The 18,494-nt window shown below is 42.7% G+C and overlaps 1 protein-coding gene across 3 annotated transcripts in view; it reads right to left on the bottom strand.

Moving 5' to 3' along the window:
• Positions 1 to 936: 936 nt before the first annotated feature.
• lrrc4ca (leucine rich repeat containing 4C, genome duplicate a) overlaps positions 937 to 18,494 on the bottom strand; it is a 178,599-nt gene continuing 161,041 nt past the window's right edge. For 2 of the 3 annotated variants that reach the window (XM_030426537.1, XM_030426535.1), the window contains one exon: positions 937 to 6,960. In XM_030426537.1, the coding sequence (XP_030282397.1) occupies positions 4,960 to 6,909 (1,950 nt within the window). In that variant the 5' untranslated portion in view covers positions 6,910 to 6,960 and the 3' untranslated portion in view covers positions 937 to 4,959. Of the gene's footprint in view, positions 6,961 to 13,273; positions 13,347 to 18,494 lie in introns of all 3 variants that reach the window. The other variant, XM_030426536.1, reaches the window with a different exon arrangement.

Here is an 18,494-nt window from a genome sequence, read left to right as displayed (position 1 = left end):
AGGCGCTTTTTCTCCCCCAAGCCATTTTTAATGGCATTTGTGGAAAGTGCACAAGTACTAAAGTATGACACCAAGTATCATCAATGTCACTTCATTTGGGAGTTGGAGTTATAGTGTGACATGCTTTCGGCAGTAATTCAATTTTCTCACCGGCATGTATACTCGGATAATTGCAGTTGTCCGATTGAGCAGCATAGTCGAACTATGGCTGTAATCTGACTAAGCCGTGCATGTAAACTCACTGAATTTCACTTCATGAAAGAAGTTGTGAGGCGAATTCAGGTGAAAACACATAATGGTCAACAAGTTAAGAATACGACAGAATACCACAATTAATGTATTATATTTACTCGTATGTGGTGCTTTACAGTACATTGTCTTGTTTATTCAGCCCTGTGAGCTGCTGAACGTCTACATAACAATACGTTCCTGCAACAATGGCAGAAAGATGAAAGCCTGTAATTTCACAGCACTTTCTGAACCGACCGACTGTTGTATTAAACGCCAGGTAATATTAATGGGTATATGTTAAGAAGGCATTATGGTTGTATGGCAACTGTGAACCGACATCGTCATAAATATTGTTGCAGGTATACAGATGGAACTCTGAATCATTTTTCACTGTTGACAATCAAATTAAACATTTATCAAGCATTTGTTTTATGTAAATGTTCATCTGATAATTAGTTGTTAGTATTGTTCAGTGGGTAAATACTGTGTAAATCATCTGTAAATATAATCTAGATTACATCATAATGTTTATAAACGTTTGGAAGTGTTACCTGGTTGTCAGCGTGATCATTCTTATGATAAATATTGGCCTCAAATGTAATTTATAGTCGTGTGAACGGATGGGAAAAGTAATTATATGAGCCATGAAAAGTTGTTTCTCTATTAATCCTCCTCTGGCAAAGCGTGAAAACAAGAATCAGACAATACAGAAAAACAACAATAGTTTATTTTAACCATATTTTGTGTATGAACTACAAACTCTGGTCTCTATAATCGATCTCCATATCTTTTAAAGGTCATGAAAGAATGCTTACATGAAAATCAATCTCTTATTCGTTTACATCATGTTTCTCTTTTTCACTTTTTAGAACAGGTTGTTGGCACATGTAAAATCAAAATTGAAAAATTTTTGTTTTTGTTTTGTTTTATTCTCAAAATGTATCTTCTTCTTTTTTTTTTTGTATATATATATAAATCTACCACTAGAACAGCATTCAATCTCAGAAAACAAAAAGAAAAAGAATGTGCGAAAAAAAAATAAAAATATTGACCCAAAAATATTTAGATATCTTACATACATGAGACAGCTCGACTAAAATGCAACAAATTTACGATTTAAATTTTTCAGACGATTTACCTCCAACTAAAGGCAAAGAAGGGCAGATGGTTACACTCTCTTACGTTAACTGAGTAGAATTCGTGATCCACATCCCACCACTAGGAACCCAAACACAGACTAAATGACACACACACCCAGCTCGTTCTATGGTTTACAAATGTGCCAAACTCCACAGAAGTGTAATCATGGTGAGGCAAAAAAAGAAAGAAAAAAAAAAAAGCATGTAATGAGGTGGTCAATTATCTCATTCAGTCTAAAAACTTAAATTACTCGGGAACCTTATGTTATTTAATCTACCATCTGTGTGTGTGCACCACATTCAAAGTGAATAAATGAAATCTTGTGTTTCATTCAAATTTGCCGAACAAATCCCCTGAATTATCCTCATTATCGAATTATCTTTAAAACATACAGCGGGGGTCTCCAAACTGAGATAAATGTACTCCTGCATCTGCAACCCAAATGGTATCAAAGCACCCGTTAATGATTTCCACTGCAGCCTGAACCTGGAGAAAAAAAGGGGAGAAAAAAGAATGGGAAAAAAAAAAAAGAAAATTAAAAAGATGCTGTTTAACAACGGGACCGCTTTTATCGAATTAATGTTGAATTAGCTGAAAAATGGAAGGTAATTAACTACAGAGTTTTTACTTAACAGATTACAGACATAGATTATTAACATGTTTTAATCTATGCAATTATTGTATTACATATCACAAGAGGGCCCCAGGTAATACTGGTCTGGTGCGAATAGGGCTTTAGATTATTATCTTGCTGTTTAATTTGATTCTCTTTTCACATCCTAGTCATGGGATACTGAGACAAACTGCTGCTGCATCTCATTTATTCCCCCCCCTGCTTCGAAAGCACTGCAGCGTGGAGCCGTGTGGGTTTCCTGTTTTTCTTTAAGGTTATAATCTCTTTTTGACGAGGAGGCACTCTCTCCATGTGTCCGTTTATAGATCTGTCCACCTGATGACATTTCGTTTTTGTGCAGTATGTAAAGAGTTGACCACCTGTTGAATTCATACTCAGAACAAATATCGCGAGAGTCACTGCTAACTGCTGCTAGCTGTGGCTGCCATTAGCTTGTAGCTGAGTTAGCTGTGCAGCTAGCATTACAAAACCAGAGGAGTGTTGGTGTTTGCACCTCCAGCAAAGGAGCTTAAGACTGGGACAGGTGACTGGTTAGAATACTATGTTTTTATCACTCTGTTGATAATTCTGTTTAATTTAGATGTTTTCAACACGATTTCTTACATACTGCTCCTTTAACGAGGGCTAGAGGACTCTTGTCAAACTTACACTCAGCCATACTCTTACATACGTTCGTGTTAGGCTAGTTAGTGTGATTGAAAATGGTGTCAACCAATGGATGGACAGGATATGAACGCTGTAAAATATTCAACTATGATCTTTACAACTCGTAAGCTTGACAATCTTATGTTTTGGTAAAATGTGACAAAATGTGCATACAGGTGGACAGCAGAGATCCCGATTATGCAACAGGAGCAATTTGAGGAGTTTCTGTGGATTTGCTGATAGGTAATGTATTCTGTGAAAACTACCTTTACCAATGGAGTCCACTGTAACCACCATGGTTCCAATATCATCAAATCGTCTGATCATTGTGAAATGGCAAATCGTACTTGTCGCAGGCACCTTTCAAGCCTTTAAAATTCAAGTTTAAAACTCGCACCGCACTTTTGTGAATTTCAGTCGGAGTACCACTTAGTACTCGTGTTTTAGAACACTAGTTTTAATGGGGAGTTCTCCTCCATGGGATTCCTAAATGCAACACTCCGGTATAATGAAAAAAGTTGAATTACGCGTGACAGTGGACTGACCTTTTCATATATTTTCCGATTAGGGGATCAAAAGCTCTGCTTATTTGCTAAAAATAAACCCGGGGCATCAGCCTAACTGTTGGATCCGACAAATGTCTGCCTAACCTCTGCATTAATGCTTCCTGCTGCCATTTTTTACTGAGGGGGCTTTGAAATGATTTCCAGGGTATGGGCGCCTGCAGAGCTGAGTCCATCCAAAGCCCATGGGCACATCAATTAAAATGGAAATTGTGATGTCGCTTACAGAGAGAGAGAGAGAGAGAGAAAGAGAGAGAGAGGAGGAGGGAGGCAGGTGCAACTCAAACATCTGGTTGATGCCCGATCCCACACATTCACCCCTAAAGCCTCCCCCAGCGTAAGCCCTGCCGCTCAGGGGCCAAGTCCTGATGTTGGCTGGGGCAGGGTGTGAATCTGGGGCTGCCAGGCGCTGCCCACGTGGAGATGTGGCACACAGATGACAGGCGACGCGCTCAGACAGCTGTATAAAGGGTTTCCGCTCCTTCTTAAGCTCATCAGTCTGCTTCTTGATAGCACTCGGTCCTGCAGTGCCGCAGATGAGGTACGGGGTCCCAGCATGAAACGGGCGGCTTTAAAGCAATCATCTTCATATGCAACAGTACAAAGCACCGTAAGGTAAAGGTGAGGTCGTGATACACCACAAACAGCTGAGGCAGGGGAGCCTCGTTGCGTTTTTTTCCACAAGAATTCTGATCTTTACACTTTTCTCTCTCATGTTTTCCAGTCACAATTACGTCGATGCTAAATGACCCATTGACGCTCCTCCTGTATCGCAACCTTTAGAATTTAAACGTGTCTAAACGCGATAAATGAGATGTTCTCCACAATAATCTCGTCGTCAGTCAGAGCAATTGGAGATCGGGCGATAAAATAATATTTGCATATACATTAGGAACACAAAGACAAATGTAAGTTCATTTCATAGTTAATCAATAGAATTTAATTTAACTAAAATGTCCCTCTGATGATGAGCCCTCCACTTTTACAACAGCAGGACACATTCCCCCCTCGCTCAGCATCCTCGGTCTATCGACGACAGAGCGGAGAGTGCCTGATGCGCATGTGACAGATTTAATTAAACAGTGAATCATGATCAAATTCCGTCACTGACAGTTCTGTCACTCACTGTAAAATATTGAACAACTGTTTAATTCATCTCAGTTACAGATGGTCACAAAAGATTTCATCACTTAATCCACAGCCGGAGAAGATCACTAATGTGCTCTAGATTTCTTTGATACACGGGGAAAATGAGGTTACTATCTCCTCTGATCTAAAGTCCGCAGTTTGTTTGTTTTTTTTTTTACCAAAAAATTGACAGTAATTTGCTTCAGGAGTTTTTTTCTTCGACAGATGTCTCCAAACAGAGTTTGAAAGCATATTAGTAAACCGATCACGTGACATGAGAGGAAGAAAAAGAAAAAAAAACATGAATTAAGTGCTGAAAAAATAATTGCAGAATACAGTTTTTTCTTGATTTAACCACAATACTTTTTTCTTAAATAAATAACTTCTGTTTTGTAAAGACACTTTTTGAAACAGTAGACATACCCTAATTCCCAAAGTCATTGAATAAACAGAACCAGTCACTGATTTGCCAAACAGACCGTGTTTCCAAACCTTCGTGTTTGAGCCATAGTCCTCATGAGCAATTGTCAGTATTGTCCTGTCAGTAGTATCTTTATGTAATTCCATCAGTTTTTGCAATGTCTCGTTTTGAAAAAGAAACAAAAAAAAAAAAATGTATTAGATTTGGGTCTCTTGCACATTGTCTTTTGAGCTGGCCCGGATTAACAAAGGTTCGTGCGCTGAGCTGTGTATGGAGTTGATAGTGGAGGCATGGTTGTATGCAGTCTTATAGGCGTTATAGTGGTTGAGGTGCTCGTGCTCAAGAGGAGGCAGAGTCAGGTGGCCCTCCATGCCCGGGCCTCCTGTTACGCAGTCCTCGTCCACATTGATGATCTCGATGGTGCGTGTGGGCGCGTGGTGATTCTGCTGGTGGTGCTGTTTGCGCATCTTGTAGAAGATGATCAGCATGACAGCTGCCATGAGTGTGATTGCGACAAAGCAGCCGATGATGATCTTGGTCGTCTTCATCACCTCATCCAAGCCGTTAAGGGAGCTCTCCCCGCCCAGCTCCGTGACGGGGATTGTGTAAGTCTTCTCTGTGGCGCGGGTGGATTGCGGGGTCCGGACCGTGGTGGTTGTCGTAGAGGTGGGTGAAACGGACTCCCATGCGCTCCCGGCAGAGGGGGTGGGGCCCACCCTCTGTTGCACGGTAGTGGTGAAGCCTTCGTTGTGTGGTGTTTCTATGGTCTCCACTGTCACTGTGGTGAAGTAGCTGAAGCTGCTGTTCTCCGTTGACGACACGTTGAGCGTGGCGGACGCCGTCGTGTTACCTGCGGAATTGCTGACCATACACGTGTACGTGCCCGTGTCCTGCATGGTGACATTGGTGAAGTTCAGAGTGCCGTCGTTCAGCACGGAGATTCTGATCTTGTACGCACCGTGTGTCATGATGGAACCGTTGGGTGTAATCCAGCTCACCGAGGTCAGGGAGCTGGCTCTGCATTTCAACTCCGCAGCGCTTCCCTCCGTCACGTTTAGGTCTGCGGGAGGCTCCACAATAACAGGAGCATAACAGTGAAAGTAGTTCTGGTCCAGCTCGCCAATGTATCGTCCCTTGTGGTGGGTCGGTGAGCTGCAGCGGGCGCAGCAGCTGGTGTTCGCCGGTACCATCTCCTTAAGCCACCAGCTCAGCCAGAGGATGTCACAGTTACAATTCCACGGGTTGTGGTGCAAGTGTACCCTCTCGAGGTGATGCAAAGGAGTGAAGAGATCGTGGGGCAGGAGGGTGAGGTTGTTGTGGGCCAGATTGAGCTCCACTAGCGACTGCAGGTCGTCAAAAGAGTTCCTCTCTATGGTCTGGATCTGGGCATGCATCATCCACAGCTTCTGCAAATGGATGAGCCCTTTAAAAGAGCCGGGCCGGATGACGGCTAACTGGTTGCCCGACATCTCCAGTTCATCCAGCTTCACCAGGGGAATGAGGTTGGGAATTTCCTTCAGATTGCACATTCCCAGATTTAAGTAGCGCAGATTGCTCAGCCCTTCGAATGCGCCCTCAGAAATGTAGGAGAGCCTTTTGAGCTCCCCGAGGTCCAACCGCCGCAATGAGGGAACTCTGTTGAAAGCATAGGAGGGAATGCTCTCTATGGGGTTATTCCTCAGCCAAAGCTCCTTAAGCTTGGACAGGTACTCAAACGCCCCGTTTGGGATAGTAGTGAGGCGATTATCAAAAAGCTCCAGGGTATTGAGGCTGGCCAGTCCATTGAAGGCCCCCAGCTCGATTTTGCGTATGTGGTTTTTGCTCAGCTGCAGGATCTCGAGATGTCTCAGGTGCTTGAAGCTGTCCACCTTTATGACCTGAATGAGATTTTCTTGCAGATTCAGGTAGCGCGTGTTGGTAGAGATGCCATCGGGGACGTCCCGCAGGCCTCGCCGGGTGCAGATGACTTTGCTGAACTGGTTACTACAGGAGCAGACAGAGGGGCACGTCTGAGCACGTACCAGCCCTGCCACCACCAGCAGCTGGAGGGCCAGAAGCAGCACAAACAAAGGGTCGGACAAGGCCCGGTTCCACCTAGGACCTCGCATCATCTGCTGCTGCTGAGAAGAGGTCATCTTGTTTAACATTCATAATTCGTTGACTGGTCTTCCACTCTTTGAAAAGAGGATTTGGGCTCACTGGAAGGAAATGAGAGACAGAGGAGAGAAAAAACGCATTAGATTATTGAATGCACGCTTGAGATTATCACGTCACTCGTAAAAAGACAATTAAAACGTTGCAGAAAAATCAACTTCGAAAGAGTAAAACATAGAAGGATATCATTTAAGTGTATGTGTCAGCTGCAGCTTCTAATAATCACACATGCATCCACACGAACTCTCGACCTTGATGGAGTGCCTTATTTATCGTTTCCGGGTTTCGCGCTCTCAATCTTAGTCATTTAAAATAAAATCCTAAAGACGCTGCCGACTTCTGTGCTGCATCCCTGCAGAAGGAGGGAGGCGGGGAACAAACGCTGCTACGGCTGCTGTGTTGCGTGATTTATATTTGAGACTGGGGGGGGGACATAAATAATAAGGAGGCTCGCCACCCACCAGTCCTTCAATCGAGTCGAGATATCTGGAAACGTCTGATTACAACTCACTGTTCCTCAAAGGCACGTATGTGACTGGGATGTCAAACAAGCGAGCCGAAATGGGACCAGGGAATTTGTTTGTGTAGCTCTTTATGCGTCACGCCAGAGGAAATACAAACAACGAATCCTTTGATTAAGATTTACTGTGAGCAAGAGAGACGACGCCGTGGCAGCTATGGAGTGTAATTAAACAACAGATGGTTATTTAATTGACGCACTTCTTCCTGTTTTCTACTCAATTATAACAAGAGTTCCTCAAAGTTGCTCATGTTGAGTCGTACAGTAAAAAAAAAAAAAAAAAAAGGTGCTGTTCATATGATCTAAATAAAGGCAGAAATACGAAATAGCAACGAGACATGGCAAGTGTGCAAATCAAACACTTTCCCCTGAAAAGCAGGAACTTAAAGAAAAAACTGAAACCGTCATTAAAATGCAGAGTATGCCGTTTCTGCCACTGGGGGTCTCTCAATCAACACAAAAGACGTAAATACAATGGGATCATGGGATTCGTTGTGCTCACTGTTAATCAAGCACCGTATACGTGACCCTGTCGTCTACATGTCAAAGTGTCCTTGGGCGAGATACTCAACACCAAATTGCTCCCGCTGGATCTTCCACCGCTGTGTGAGCGTGCATACGAATGGTTATCGCTAAATAATAAATACACTCCAATTACTGGTCCATAATAAAGTTTATTCACGTTATTTTTTGTCATGTTTGCCTTTTGGCGAATGAAAACGCACCTTAATGAAATGTTGCGGTATCTTTGGGTTTGATCGTTGTCGTAAACCTCTGGGATGATGCAAGTACACAACTCAGGAAGAAATACATGAACAGTCTTTAAGAACTGAACCTCTGCTAAATATAATTTAGATGTAATATGTAATATCTTCAAAATAGGTTTGAAAAGGGACCTGAAAACACTGATGTACTAAGATACAATGACTGAACTCAAGAAGATAGCAAAACCATTTCAATCAGAAGAAGTGAACACCATGCCATGTCATGTTATTGAGGCGGTGCTTTAGATCGAACCACAATCCCAGCAGATTTTTTAGCTCATGAAGAGACGGCTGAGCAGAATTAGCTTCTCTAAAACAAAATTTTTTGAAGGTTCAAGTATCAAAATATCCCAAAACCCAAACCCCCTGTGGAACTTCAGATCCATCAAAAGAAGCCGGTACACAACCGACATGCACACGACATTAGATCCAGTGTTCTTGCACACTGTAATAAAAATAAAAATACGGGGAACTGTACACACTAATGTACTGTTCTTCCTAAATACAGTATAAAACCGTAAATGTAGATGTTTTAGAGCTACTTCACCGTGTCCCTGTTTTTAAATCACGAGCATGAAGCAGTGTTAAACAGTAAAGTTCACATTATACAGGACTTAAACAGATTGACAGTAGTAAACTGTTGTTGTAGATTACAGTAGGTAAACTGTAGAATAACAGCTGATAGTGTTTTACTGTAATTTAACAGGGAAACTTGTTGACAGAGTTCGATACCTGTGTTACTAATCAGAACACACTAATGCTAATGGGACTGAACTTTATTCTCACCGATTCATTGAGGCTATTATTAAAGTTGAAGGGTTCACAAATAAAAATACATACCAGTACTGTTCAGTTGTATACAAATGCCGAGGCGGGCTTGACAGCATCATATTTGAATACTGCACTGACAGTATCGTCGTCAGTGTGCCTGCATTTCATATTTTCCGTCACTGTCACAGGAGAGCTGGAGTTTTACCCTGTCTAAGTAAGAGACAGGGAAACACTCTGGGCAGGTCGGAAGTGAGTCACAGAGCTAACACAGATAAAGAGAAACATTTATAGAGTCTCTAATCTACCTGACCTGAATGTTTTTGAATGTGGGAGGAAACTGGAGCACGTTCAGAAAAGGCAACGCGAGCATGAGGAAGAGAGAGAAAAAAAAATGTGAAGCTCGCACGGAAAGTGCCGGAGCCTCAACCCGCAGTGAAGCGACAGTTACCGACTCGGCTGTACGTGTCGCCGAAGTCGCAAACAGCAAGAGTCGATTCTCAATATTTGTCAGGAAGAGAACGACCTGTCACGCGAATAAGTTTGAATCTATAAACAGATTAATGAGCGCTACGAGAAAAAAAAAACGGCTCTCCGGGGATCTGTTTGATGAATAAAGTGAAATGACTGTCAGATTTAAATAAGGTAATCAAAAAAAAAAAACAACATAGCTATTTATTCCTGTTGAGTAAACTGTCCCCGACACCTCGTGTTTAGAAGACAAATAAGCAAAATGACACAATTTGCAAACGGTGCATTGCATTTTAAGAAAGAGGACGAGGGCTGCTGTAAATAGTCCAGAATACTGATCAGCACTGATCTTGCAAATAAACAACCTTAGACAGCTCAGAAAGACTTGAGTCTGTGACAATACGCTGACACGCACGCGCACAAATAATTAAATACATTTTGAGATTCCGCAACCTTCACGTTTTCGCGTTGAACACCAGCTGTATTCCCGAGCAGAGCCGAGCGAACGGCCGACATGAATGCCGTTGCAGGATTACAGTGTTTTTCTGTTCGACACACAGCCTCATCCGCAACCCAACGCTCTTCACTTAAGAAAGAGCACGCTATTACTGTAACTACTGATTAATTGCTTGATTACTGACTCCATTAATTCTTCAATTACAAAATTCAAATTCCAAGGAGCCAAAGCCTGAGGGTGGAGCAAGAACGTGTTTTCCACGCGGGGAGGACCAGATAAATGTGACAGGCATCACACAGCAGCCTGAAAAATCACATTCCATTACGGATGCTTTTCATTTGTTTGGATTTAAGAGCTCGCCGAAAAAAAAACAAAAAACTAAAGGACTGTGGCGTTTATGAGACAATGAGGTGTCTGCTCTCATCTCCTACTGACCCCGTGTCCAGAGTGGGTTAAAATAAAAGTCATCATCTCCGGTAACATTCATCACACACACACTTATTATTCTGACAAAGTATGAATCCCCATCAATAATATGACCCACCGAGTATACGCGGCAGTGTTTGGACCTGTGAATAACTATCCCGCGGATAAAGCGTCCCCTGTATCTTATTCCACTATTTACTCATCCTCTCCAGCAGATCAGACCTTGAAAGGAGATAAACAATGAGTCGGCAGAACGGGATCCAAATTGCGGCGGCAGAAAAAAGATGAAGTTGATTTACGAAATCAAAACAATGCGTCCCCCCTCGCCGACAATGAGAGCGGCGAAATTGGATTTCACGTGTGTGCAGTGGTGGAATTAGATGAAAAAGAGATAAGGAAAATGAGATTAAGAAAAGAATGCTTTTTCAAACTTTTGTCCTCGCAGATTATGAACTGCCAGCTGTCTCTTTGTCTGCCAGGGAGAACTAAAGCGTGACCCAGATTAGCCCGACTGCAGACAATTGAAGAGCAAGATCCGCAACATTTTCCCCGAAATTAATTTCTGGTTATGAAATGGAAACAACTCAAGTCAACGCAACACAAAGAAACTCCGTGAGTGGCTAACATACAACTGTTTAGCAGCATGGATGATAAAAAAAAAAAAAAAGCATAACACAAATCACTGATTCTCACATACCAGCTACCATATTATATCATGAATGCCAAAAACCTTTATGATAATGGATTACCTTCGTTACCGACTGTCAGGACATTTTTGAATGGTTTCCCCAAAGCTTACCCCGGCTTGTTATAAGTGTTACAACAGGTTGCCAAATTCAGCAACTTAAAACTAGGGTTGGGAAGTTACTCGATAAGCTTTTTTTGTGTCGAGTTTGTAGAAAAAGGCGGCAGCACACTCTTGCAGTGGCTAATGTTAGCATAAAGCCATCAGCCATCTGAGCCGACCAGAGCTGCGGCGGCAGCGACGGCCTCCTGTGGCGGCTAATGTCGGCATAAAGCACACTGAAAAGCAACTGTCGAGCTGGGAAGCCTTTTTCGGACCGGGGGTACATTCGTGATGGCTATTTCACTCGTGTTTACACGACTGTGGCTTTTTGAGAGTTGTTTGTTTATGTATTTACTGGTCTGAAAAAGCCAGGAAATCTTGTTGATCGCGGCAAACTAAGCTGCTGATGCATCTCCCAGCTGGCTGGAGGTGCGGGGCAGTCTGTCGTCAGGCAGCGGAGTTCATGTGTTTTGGAGGAGATGATGTAAAAGATGGATCTTTTTCTGTAAAAAGCTTTCAAAATTTAGCTTGCTTTTGCTGGTTTCTAAAATCTAACCAACTGCCATCTTAAAATACTCGTAAAAATTCCACTTGAGAACATTTATATGTATGTTTGTGGAAGTATAACTGTGTCATCAGCATAACAATGATGTGTTGCTAAATATGAGCATGTAAATGAACATTCGTTTCTCAATTTAAACTAATGTACAGCATAATGGAGTGTGAGGTATTGCAAGACAGTATTACTGATTGTTGGGCCAAAAGCCATAAAAAGTAAACCGTCTCTTTGGTAAATGACACAACAAACAGCAGATTATATACGTTACAGATGTGTCTGTATAGAACTGTGCATGCCACATTACTCCTCGCATCAGTTGCGGCTACGTGAAACCAGCTTTACCCACAAGCCCTCCCAGAGGATCCGCCATCAGCCCACTTAAAGGTAACCAATGGGAATTAACTCTGGCAGCCATAGAAACAAGCGACTAATCTTCCGCCTGACACAACTAATCAATACTCATACTGCATAAATACAACAGCTGTCGTGCTGAGATTGGTCAGCTTTCGTCCTCGTCCGGCACATGTAGACTCGTACAGTACAGCCTTTACACCAGCTGCATCTAACTGTGTGACGCATACTGGGTTTAATTACAACCATGAGCAACAAGACCATCACTATTCTGCAATACACTCATACAAACTATTGACAGATATTAACACCTTTAGCTTAGAGAATCCGGGGTGCAGCAGAGTATTCTGGACCCAAATATAGAGAGTCCCTGTGGGCCCCTCTCTGCACCCAAGGCTGTTTATTCAGTACCTTTGTGGGCCCCCCTCACATGCTGGCCCGGTTCACTCAGTTCCCTATTACCATACAACTCTGTGGGGAATAAATCAATAACAGTGATAATAGTGTCATTTTTCTGTGAAACACTCACTGTGACACTTTTTTATACCGAGTCAGCCCATCGAGGCCGTTCCACTGTTTTGTCTGCATAAAATCCGCCCACCTGATGATGTCACTGTCCGCATTAGGATGATGTGTGTTCATCACCGACAGCACTGACCCTTAAATCCTTCCATACTCTCGTAAGTGGTGGACATCTATTCCGCTAGTCATGTGTGTCTCCGCACTATGCATTTTTAAGACGGGAAAGACATTTCGCTTGTGAAGCTCCCGAGTTTTCATCGCGCCGCTCTGTTATTCGGTGCGGCTGAATGCACAGCTAGAGTTCAGTGCTGGTTTAACCAGTGTGCACATTGTGCTGCACAGCAGTTTCCACTGGGTCCTTCTTCCATGAGTACAGTAATTCTGGAGTCTGTATCGTATTTTTGCATTATAAATCAGCCAGAAAAGGCAGGATGAATTATTTAGCAGGGCTAGAGGAAATTCTAGTGGGGCTAAAGCCCCCTAAAATAGATGTGGTGACGCCACTGCTTGGCCAAAAAAAAAAAAGCACCGAGTGATCTTCTTCTGCTCTCTTTCCATGACCAACACACATTTCGTGCCTTTGGTCTGTATAAACATTCATGGCTTCACTTGAAAGGTGAAGGAAAGCGAGAAGGGACTCACTTATGGCTTTCTTTACTCAATTAATGCTTGCGTATCCTTTGATTATGAACTTTTAAGTGAAGAGCGGCTGACACAATCTGCGTCATTCACGTTGTTTGGCGTGGACGGGGAAGGATGATGAGAGATTTTTAGCCGGAGAGACGGAGGAAGGTCGACGCGCGTGCTGTAGTGAGAGAAAGAGAGGACGAGAGGGAGATTAATGAGATATAAATCAAATTAGGTCACTTCTCGATAATGCCAGCAATCTTGCAACGGCTCCAAATATAAACCCGAATCCTTTATGGATTCCAGTGTGGGAGGGATAGCTACCAACCACATGCACCACAGGCATTCACCTCCTTTTTTCCCTTCTCTGCTATGCCGTGATATTTTTGCCGTGTAGCCATATTTGGCATCCAGTGTTTTGTCACTGTTTATCTCAGGCAGTGTATTAGCTTGCAGAGGGGTGAAGACAGGACATGACATCCTCGCTTTGAGCCACTGTCAGGGACTCCTGTGTATCTCGTGTTAATGTTTTGAAGCTGAAAACAGTGTGTCACTCAGCGTGACTCAACTGTTTTGCTTCCATATTTGTCATGCAATAGGTTTGATTCATTTTCTTTTTTTTCGGCCTCCTCGATGACGCAGCCTTCTAATCCAGCTGGAATATCAGCACGATTACGCACAGATGCTGCTGGTTGACAACAGCTAAAAAGAGGAGATATAATATATATTTATATATATATCTTTAATGACCTCCTGAGACACTCTCCTCTCAACATACATAATTATTTCTTTAGGTGGATTTCAGTAATTAACACGCGGTGGAAGGCAACAGGAGAGGGCGGCCAACAGCTTTCGCAAACCAATAATAATTAAGGTGGCGTTTCATCTGCAGATGACCTCTTGATCTCGTTCACGTCGCACCAGCCACCTACACATACAGTATGAGCGCGACTTGGCAAGCTGCACGCTATCTGTAGATGATTACTGAATACGCTTCAATCGGTCAGACCACTGCGGCTGTTAATCTGCTCTGGTCTCTGTGCTCTGCAGTGTGGCTTGTGTTCAGCACAGCTCCATATTCTTATTCCTTTTTCTTCAAAATTATAAACTTCTTTCGGGTGAGTGCAATTTTCTGATATTCAGTAGGGGTGTGCCAAAATATTGATTCTACGATATATCGCGATATTTCGTCTTGAGGTACGTTATCGATACACTGGTGCCAAATATCGATATTTAAAAATGTAAAAAAAAAATTTTTTTTTTAATTTACTTTTTTTTTCGGCCCACCACCCCAACCCCTCTTCGGAGGACAGCTTTATCTTTATTCAAACATAGGTATACAACCAAATAAAATTTAAAAAATGGTTTAAGTAGCTCTGAAACCCACACATATAGATATTTAATGATAAATAATGATAGTAGTCAGTATGTGTGTTAAGAACAGTCACTGTGCAATATACTCTTTGTTTACTTGGCTGTCATTCATGTGAAATTGATTGACAATGTTTTGTAATTCCTGTGAAATGGATTCAGTGCAGTCAATAAATTCTGAATTTCTTCAGTGACACAGATATCGTGATGTATCGTGGATGAAATTTTTTGCAATATATCGATTATCGCAGAATCGCTGTATCGTGATATTATCGTTATCGTGGGCAAAATATCGTGATAGTATCGTATCGCGAGGTACCTGGTGATACCCAGCCCTAATATTCAGTAGTATGCAAATACAATTAAAGGTGCCAACGGCTCAAATTAGAATTTCAAATGTATTAACGTCTGTATCGAAACCTTTTCAGGTAATTAATGATTGTTGTTTCTTGCATGCAGAAGTTGTTTGAACGCTGTTGGGCTGTTTGTTGAGTCCCTCTCAATTCATTTCTGATTCCCAGGGGGGCCATTATCAACAGGCACAGACAAATATGCACCTGGATGCAACTAGCACACCAGCCGACCCTCCTGACGTCCCTGTTTTCGTTGCCCTCTCCTGGTTTCCTCCCGGGCTCACAATTCTCCCTCATTTCTCCCAATTGATGACCATTTTTCATACTTTGTCACCATTTTAGTCATCATAACATGTTTCTGGCACGTACGGCGCGTAGCCTAGCGCCTCATTCTCCTCAGTGAGAGAGAGAGAGATGGACAGAGAAACGGAGAATTAAGAACAAAATGTTACCCACATCCACCTGTCAACCTCTGCCATTAGTGTTTGAAAGTGTGTGTGAATTTGGGTGAATGTGACAAGTGTTGTGAAGCGCTTTGAGCGGTCCGTAGACCGGAAAAAGATCCATTTACCGTCCAACTCGTGACGTAGCAATGAGTGACGCATGCAGGTCGGGGCGTGGAGGGAAAAAATGGCGGCCTGCTCACAAACAAAACACTAAAACGCGTTTCTGAAAACACTAGAAGTGACAGTGAGGCACTGCTCTAACAGAATCTTGATTCAAAATAGAGCAGCACTGCCTCTGTGTGACAGTTTGATCTGAGGTTCGTGGGCCTGGTGCGCTGCTGAGCAGAACCGCAGACTGGACTCTACCAGATAGACCCGCAACCAATCAGAGCAGTGAAACAGGTCAATTGTGACCCTCCAGATCTGAACTGGCATCGCTCCTGTCAGCCAATCGCATCAAACCCGGCCCCTTTATTAGATAAACAGTTGCGACTGGCCCGATACGGACCGCGTCAGATGGAAATCAATCCGAATGGGAGGAATCAGCTGAGCTCGGTGGATCCGTCTGGTTCCTCAGATTGCATTATCTGACAATTTTGATTAACTGTTCTCTCTATTTTTGGACAATTCAGTTTGTATCTGACTATTAACCGACTCCTGCTGGAGTCCCACAGTTGAATCAATGGGAATACTTAGTATGGATTTCTCCACTTTTTAACGGCGTTACAACAGACTAGTAACATCAGTTTCTCCCAGCTGCCCTGATTTTAATCCAGTAACTGTCAGTGCTGGTTTTAGTGTAACACAACAGATTATAATCCCAAGTCCATCACATACCGTACGTACATCACCAACCCCATCGCGAGGGGTCGCATATGAATGTGCACCCTCTTTTCCGACACCAGACACCGTAAAATTAAGTGTTCAGGAATGTCGAGAGAAAAGAAAAGAGAGAAAAAAAAAGCAGGAGATGGCCACACTGTGGCTCTTTTTTTTTTTTCCCATCGTCTTTTGTCTTAACCATCCAAGTGTAACAGACAAGCCGAGTACTTTGAATTGGTGCTAACTAGCCAAGTGAGACAAACTGACAGCTGCTCCCCTGCCCACAGCCTGACATCCTTCCACTCACAGCTTGTCTGTCTCATCCGTAACAAGATGGTGAAAGGAATTTGATTCATCTAACAAACACTGATTTAACCGCCGATCGCTGCATGAGGGATGTATTCGGGAGTTGATGCACAAATGAAGCGGCTTCTATGGAGTTTTTTTGGGGCTTTAACATCTTATTAGATTTGCATATAAAACATCTTCGGTGACGTTAGATACGGCATGTAAGATATTACAACCTGGCTTAAGAAAGGTGGGATGAGAATAGCGCATTGCAATCTGAAAGCAGAGACGGTGCTGCTCAAAAGACACAGGAATCAATGATTTTTATGCCCATATTCTGAATTTTCCCATCTTCCTTGATGAACTCTTTGCACACACTTCGTCTATTCAAGTGTACATGTGCGGTTCTGTGCTACAGGTGCTGCGTTTCCTGTTATCTGCTTCGCCCTTTCAAATTCAGTTTCGGCTTTTGCGTGACAATGGAGGAAGCATGAAAAGGGTTTTTTTTTTTTTAGCCAGCTCATTAACATCAAAATCCAGACCAAATTGGAAACGTATACAATGAAGCCGGAGAGCAAAAGAGAAGGGAAAAAAAAAAAAGGTCGTTAGAAGAGCGAGACGCGAGCTCATCTAATGAGCTGTTGTAGCGTCAGCTACGAGTAAGCATTCTGTCTCAGCCGGTCTGCAGAGAAAAGACTTCGCTTCACATTTTTAACACTAACCTCACCTCACAGTTCCCTTCTTGGTCTCAAAGAGAAGAAACAGCCTTCAGAAATAGTTTTCAAATATAATCTGACAACAGGATAAAGATTAAAGATCATTTATGGGGCATTCAGCCTTCATTTTCTGTCTTTATTACGATAAAGAGAGAGAATAAAGATATCCACTCTGTTGCCGTCATGTATTTTAACCACACGGCCGCTGAATGCCTCCAAGCAGCCTGAATTTGAATGATCCTTTTACTCAGGCAGTAAGCTTCTTCTACTGACTGCTGTGTTTGTCCAATTTTAATTTGTTGGACCGTGTTAATTTGAGAACCTTAAATGAACTAGTTTCGTTTTTTAAAGGTTGGAAACACAAATCCATAACTGATTTGAAGACACGTGGGAGCAGGGATCCATTTGGCCGTGACTTGAGGAACTAAACTTTTTGCTTAACTCTCAAACTGAAAACATTTGGACCTGCAGATACGGCAGCCTGGTCAGCGGCCCTACGCTTCTGAGTTCAGCGCTGTAAGTACCCCTGCAGCATCGCTTCTTGAAGAGCCCCTCAAGTGCAAGGACGAGGAAAGTCTGAGTTGGATGGGGCTGTTGAATGGTTCACACGCTGGACTTTCCTTCTTGTGGCCAGATACCCTTTTAAAAGTTATATTGCTAAACTAAATTAACGTGCATTAACGACACAAGTAGAGGTAGTTTTGCTGCGTCAACCTAATCAAGAACGTTAGTAACGATCTAAAAGTCAGAATATGACACTATACATAAACTGTTTGTCAGCGAGCTTTATTGAGAAAGTCTAAGCCGACTCATTTTTGCTAACTTGAACTTTCAGGTGCACAACCGATGCCAAACGGCTGAAGGTAGAGCGTCAAAGTTTGAAACTTGAGGCCGTCTTTGACATGTTGGAAGGGAGAACATGTTGGCAATACAGTAATGAAGAGTCTGTATTACGGCCTCACATACAGCAGGAGGCCATAACTAGCATGCTACCTCTCGAAACACTTATACAAAATATATTTTTGCATTTGCCTTGTCTGAATAACGAACAATCTTGTCCAGAGAATGTGAGATGAATGAAAAAAGGCTCCTCAGATGATTCGCAGAAATACTGAAGACTGAGACTGAAACTCAAAGTGCATCATTATCTGCTCTATTTCCATCTCTCCGGGTTAAGTTTAGGTTGTGAGTAACAACCTTTTGTCACCTCATACCTGTCAGGTTTAAAAAAAAAAAAAAAAAAAAAGGCTCAGTGTCTCCCTGTTTACAGTGACGCATCCTCTTCTATTTTTGAATGGGGCCATTGTTGGTTGATGATGCTCTGCTTGTG

This window comes from Sparus aurata, chromosome 8, assembly GCF_900880675.1.
Source record: "Sparus aurata chromosome 8, fSpaAur1.1, whole genome shotgun sequence".
In the NCBI taxonomy this organism is placed as follows: Eukaryota; Metazoa; Chordata; class Actinopteri; order Spariformes; family Sparidae; genus Sparus; species Sparus aurata.
Note: the sequence above shows the minus strand (reverse complement) of the source record. Positions and strands in the feature narration are given on the sequence as shown.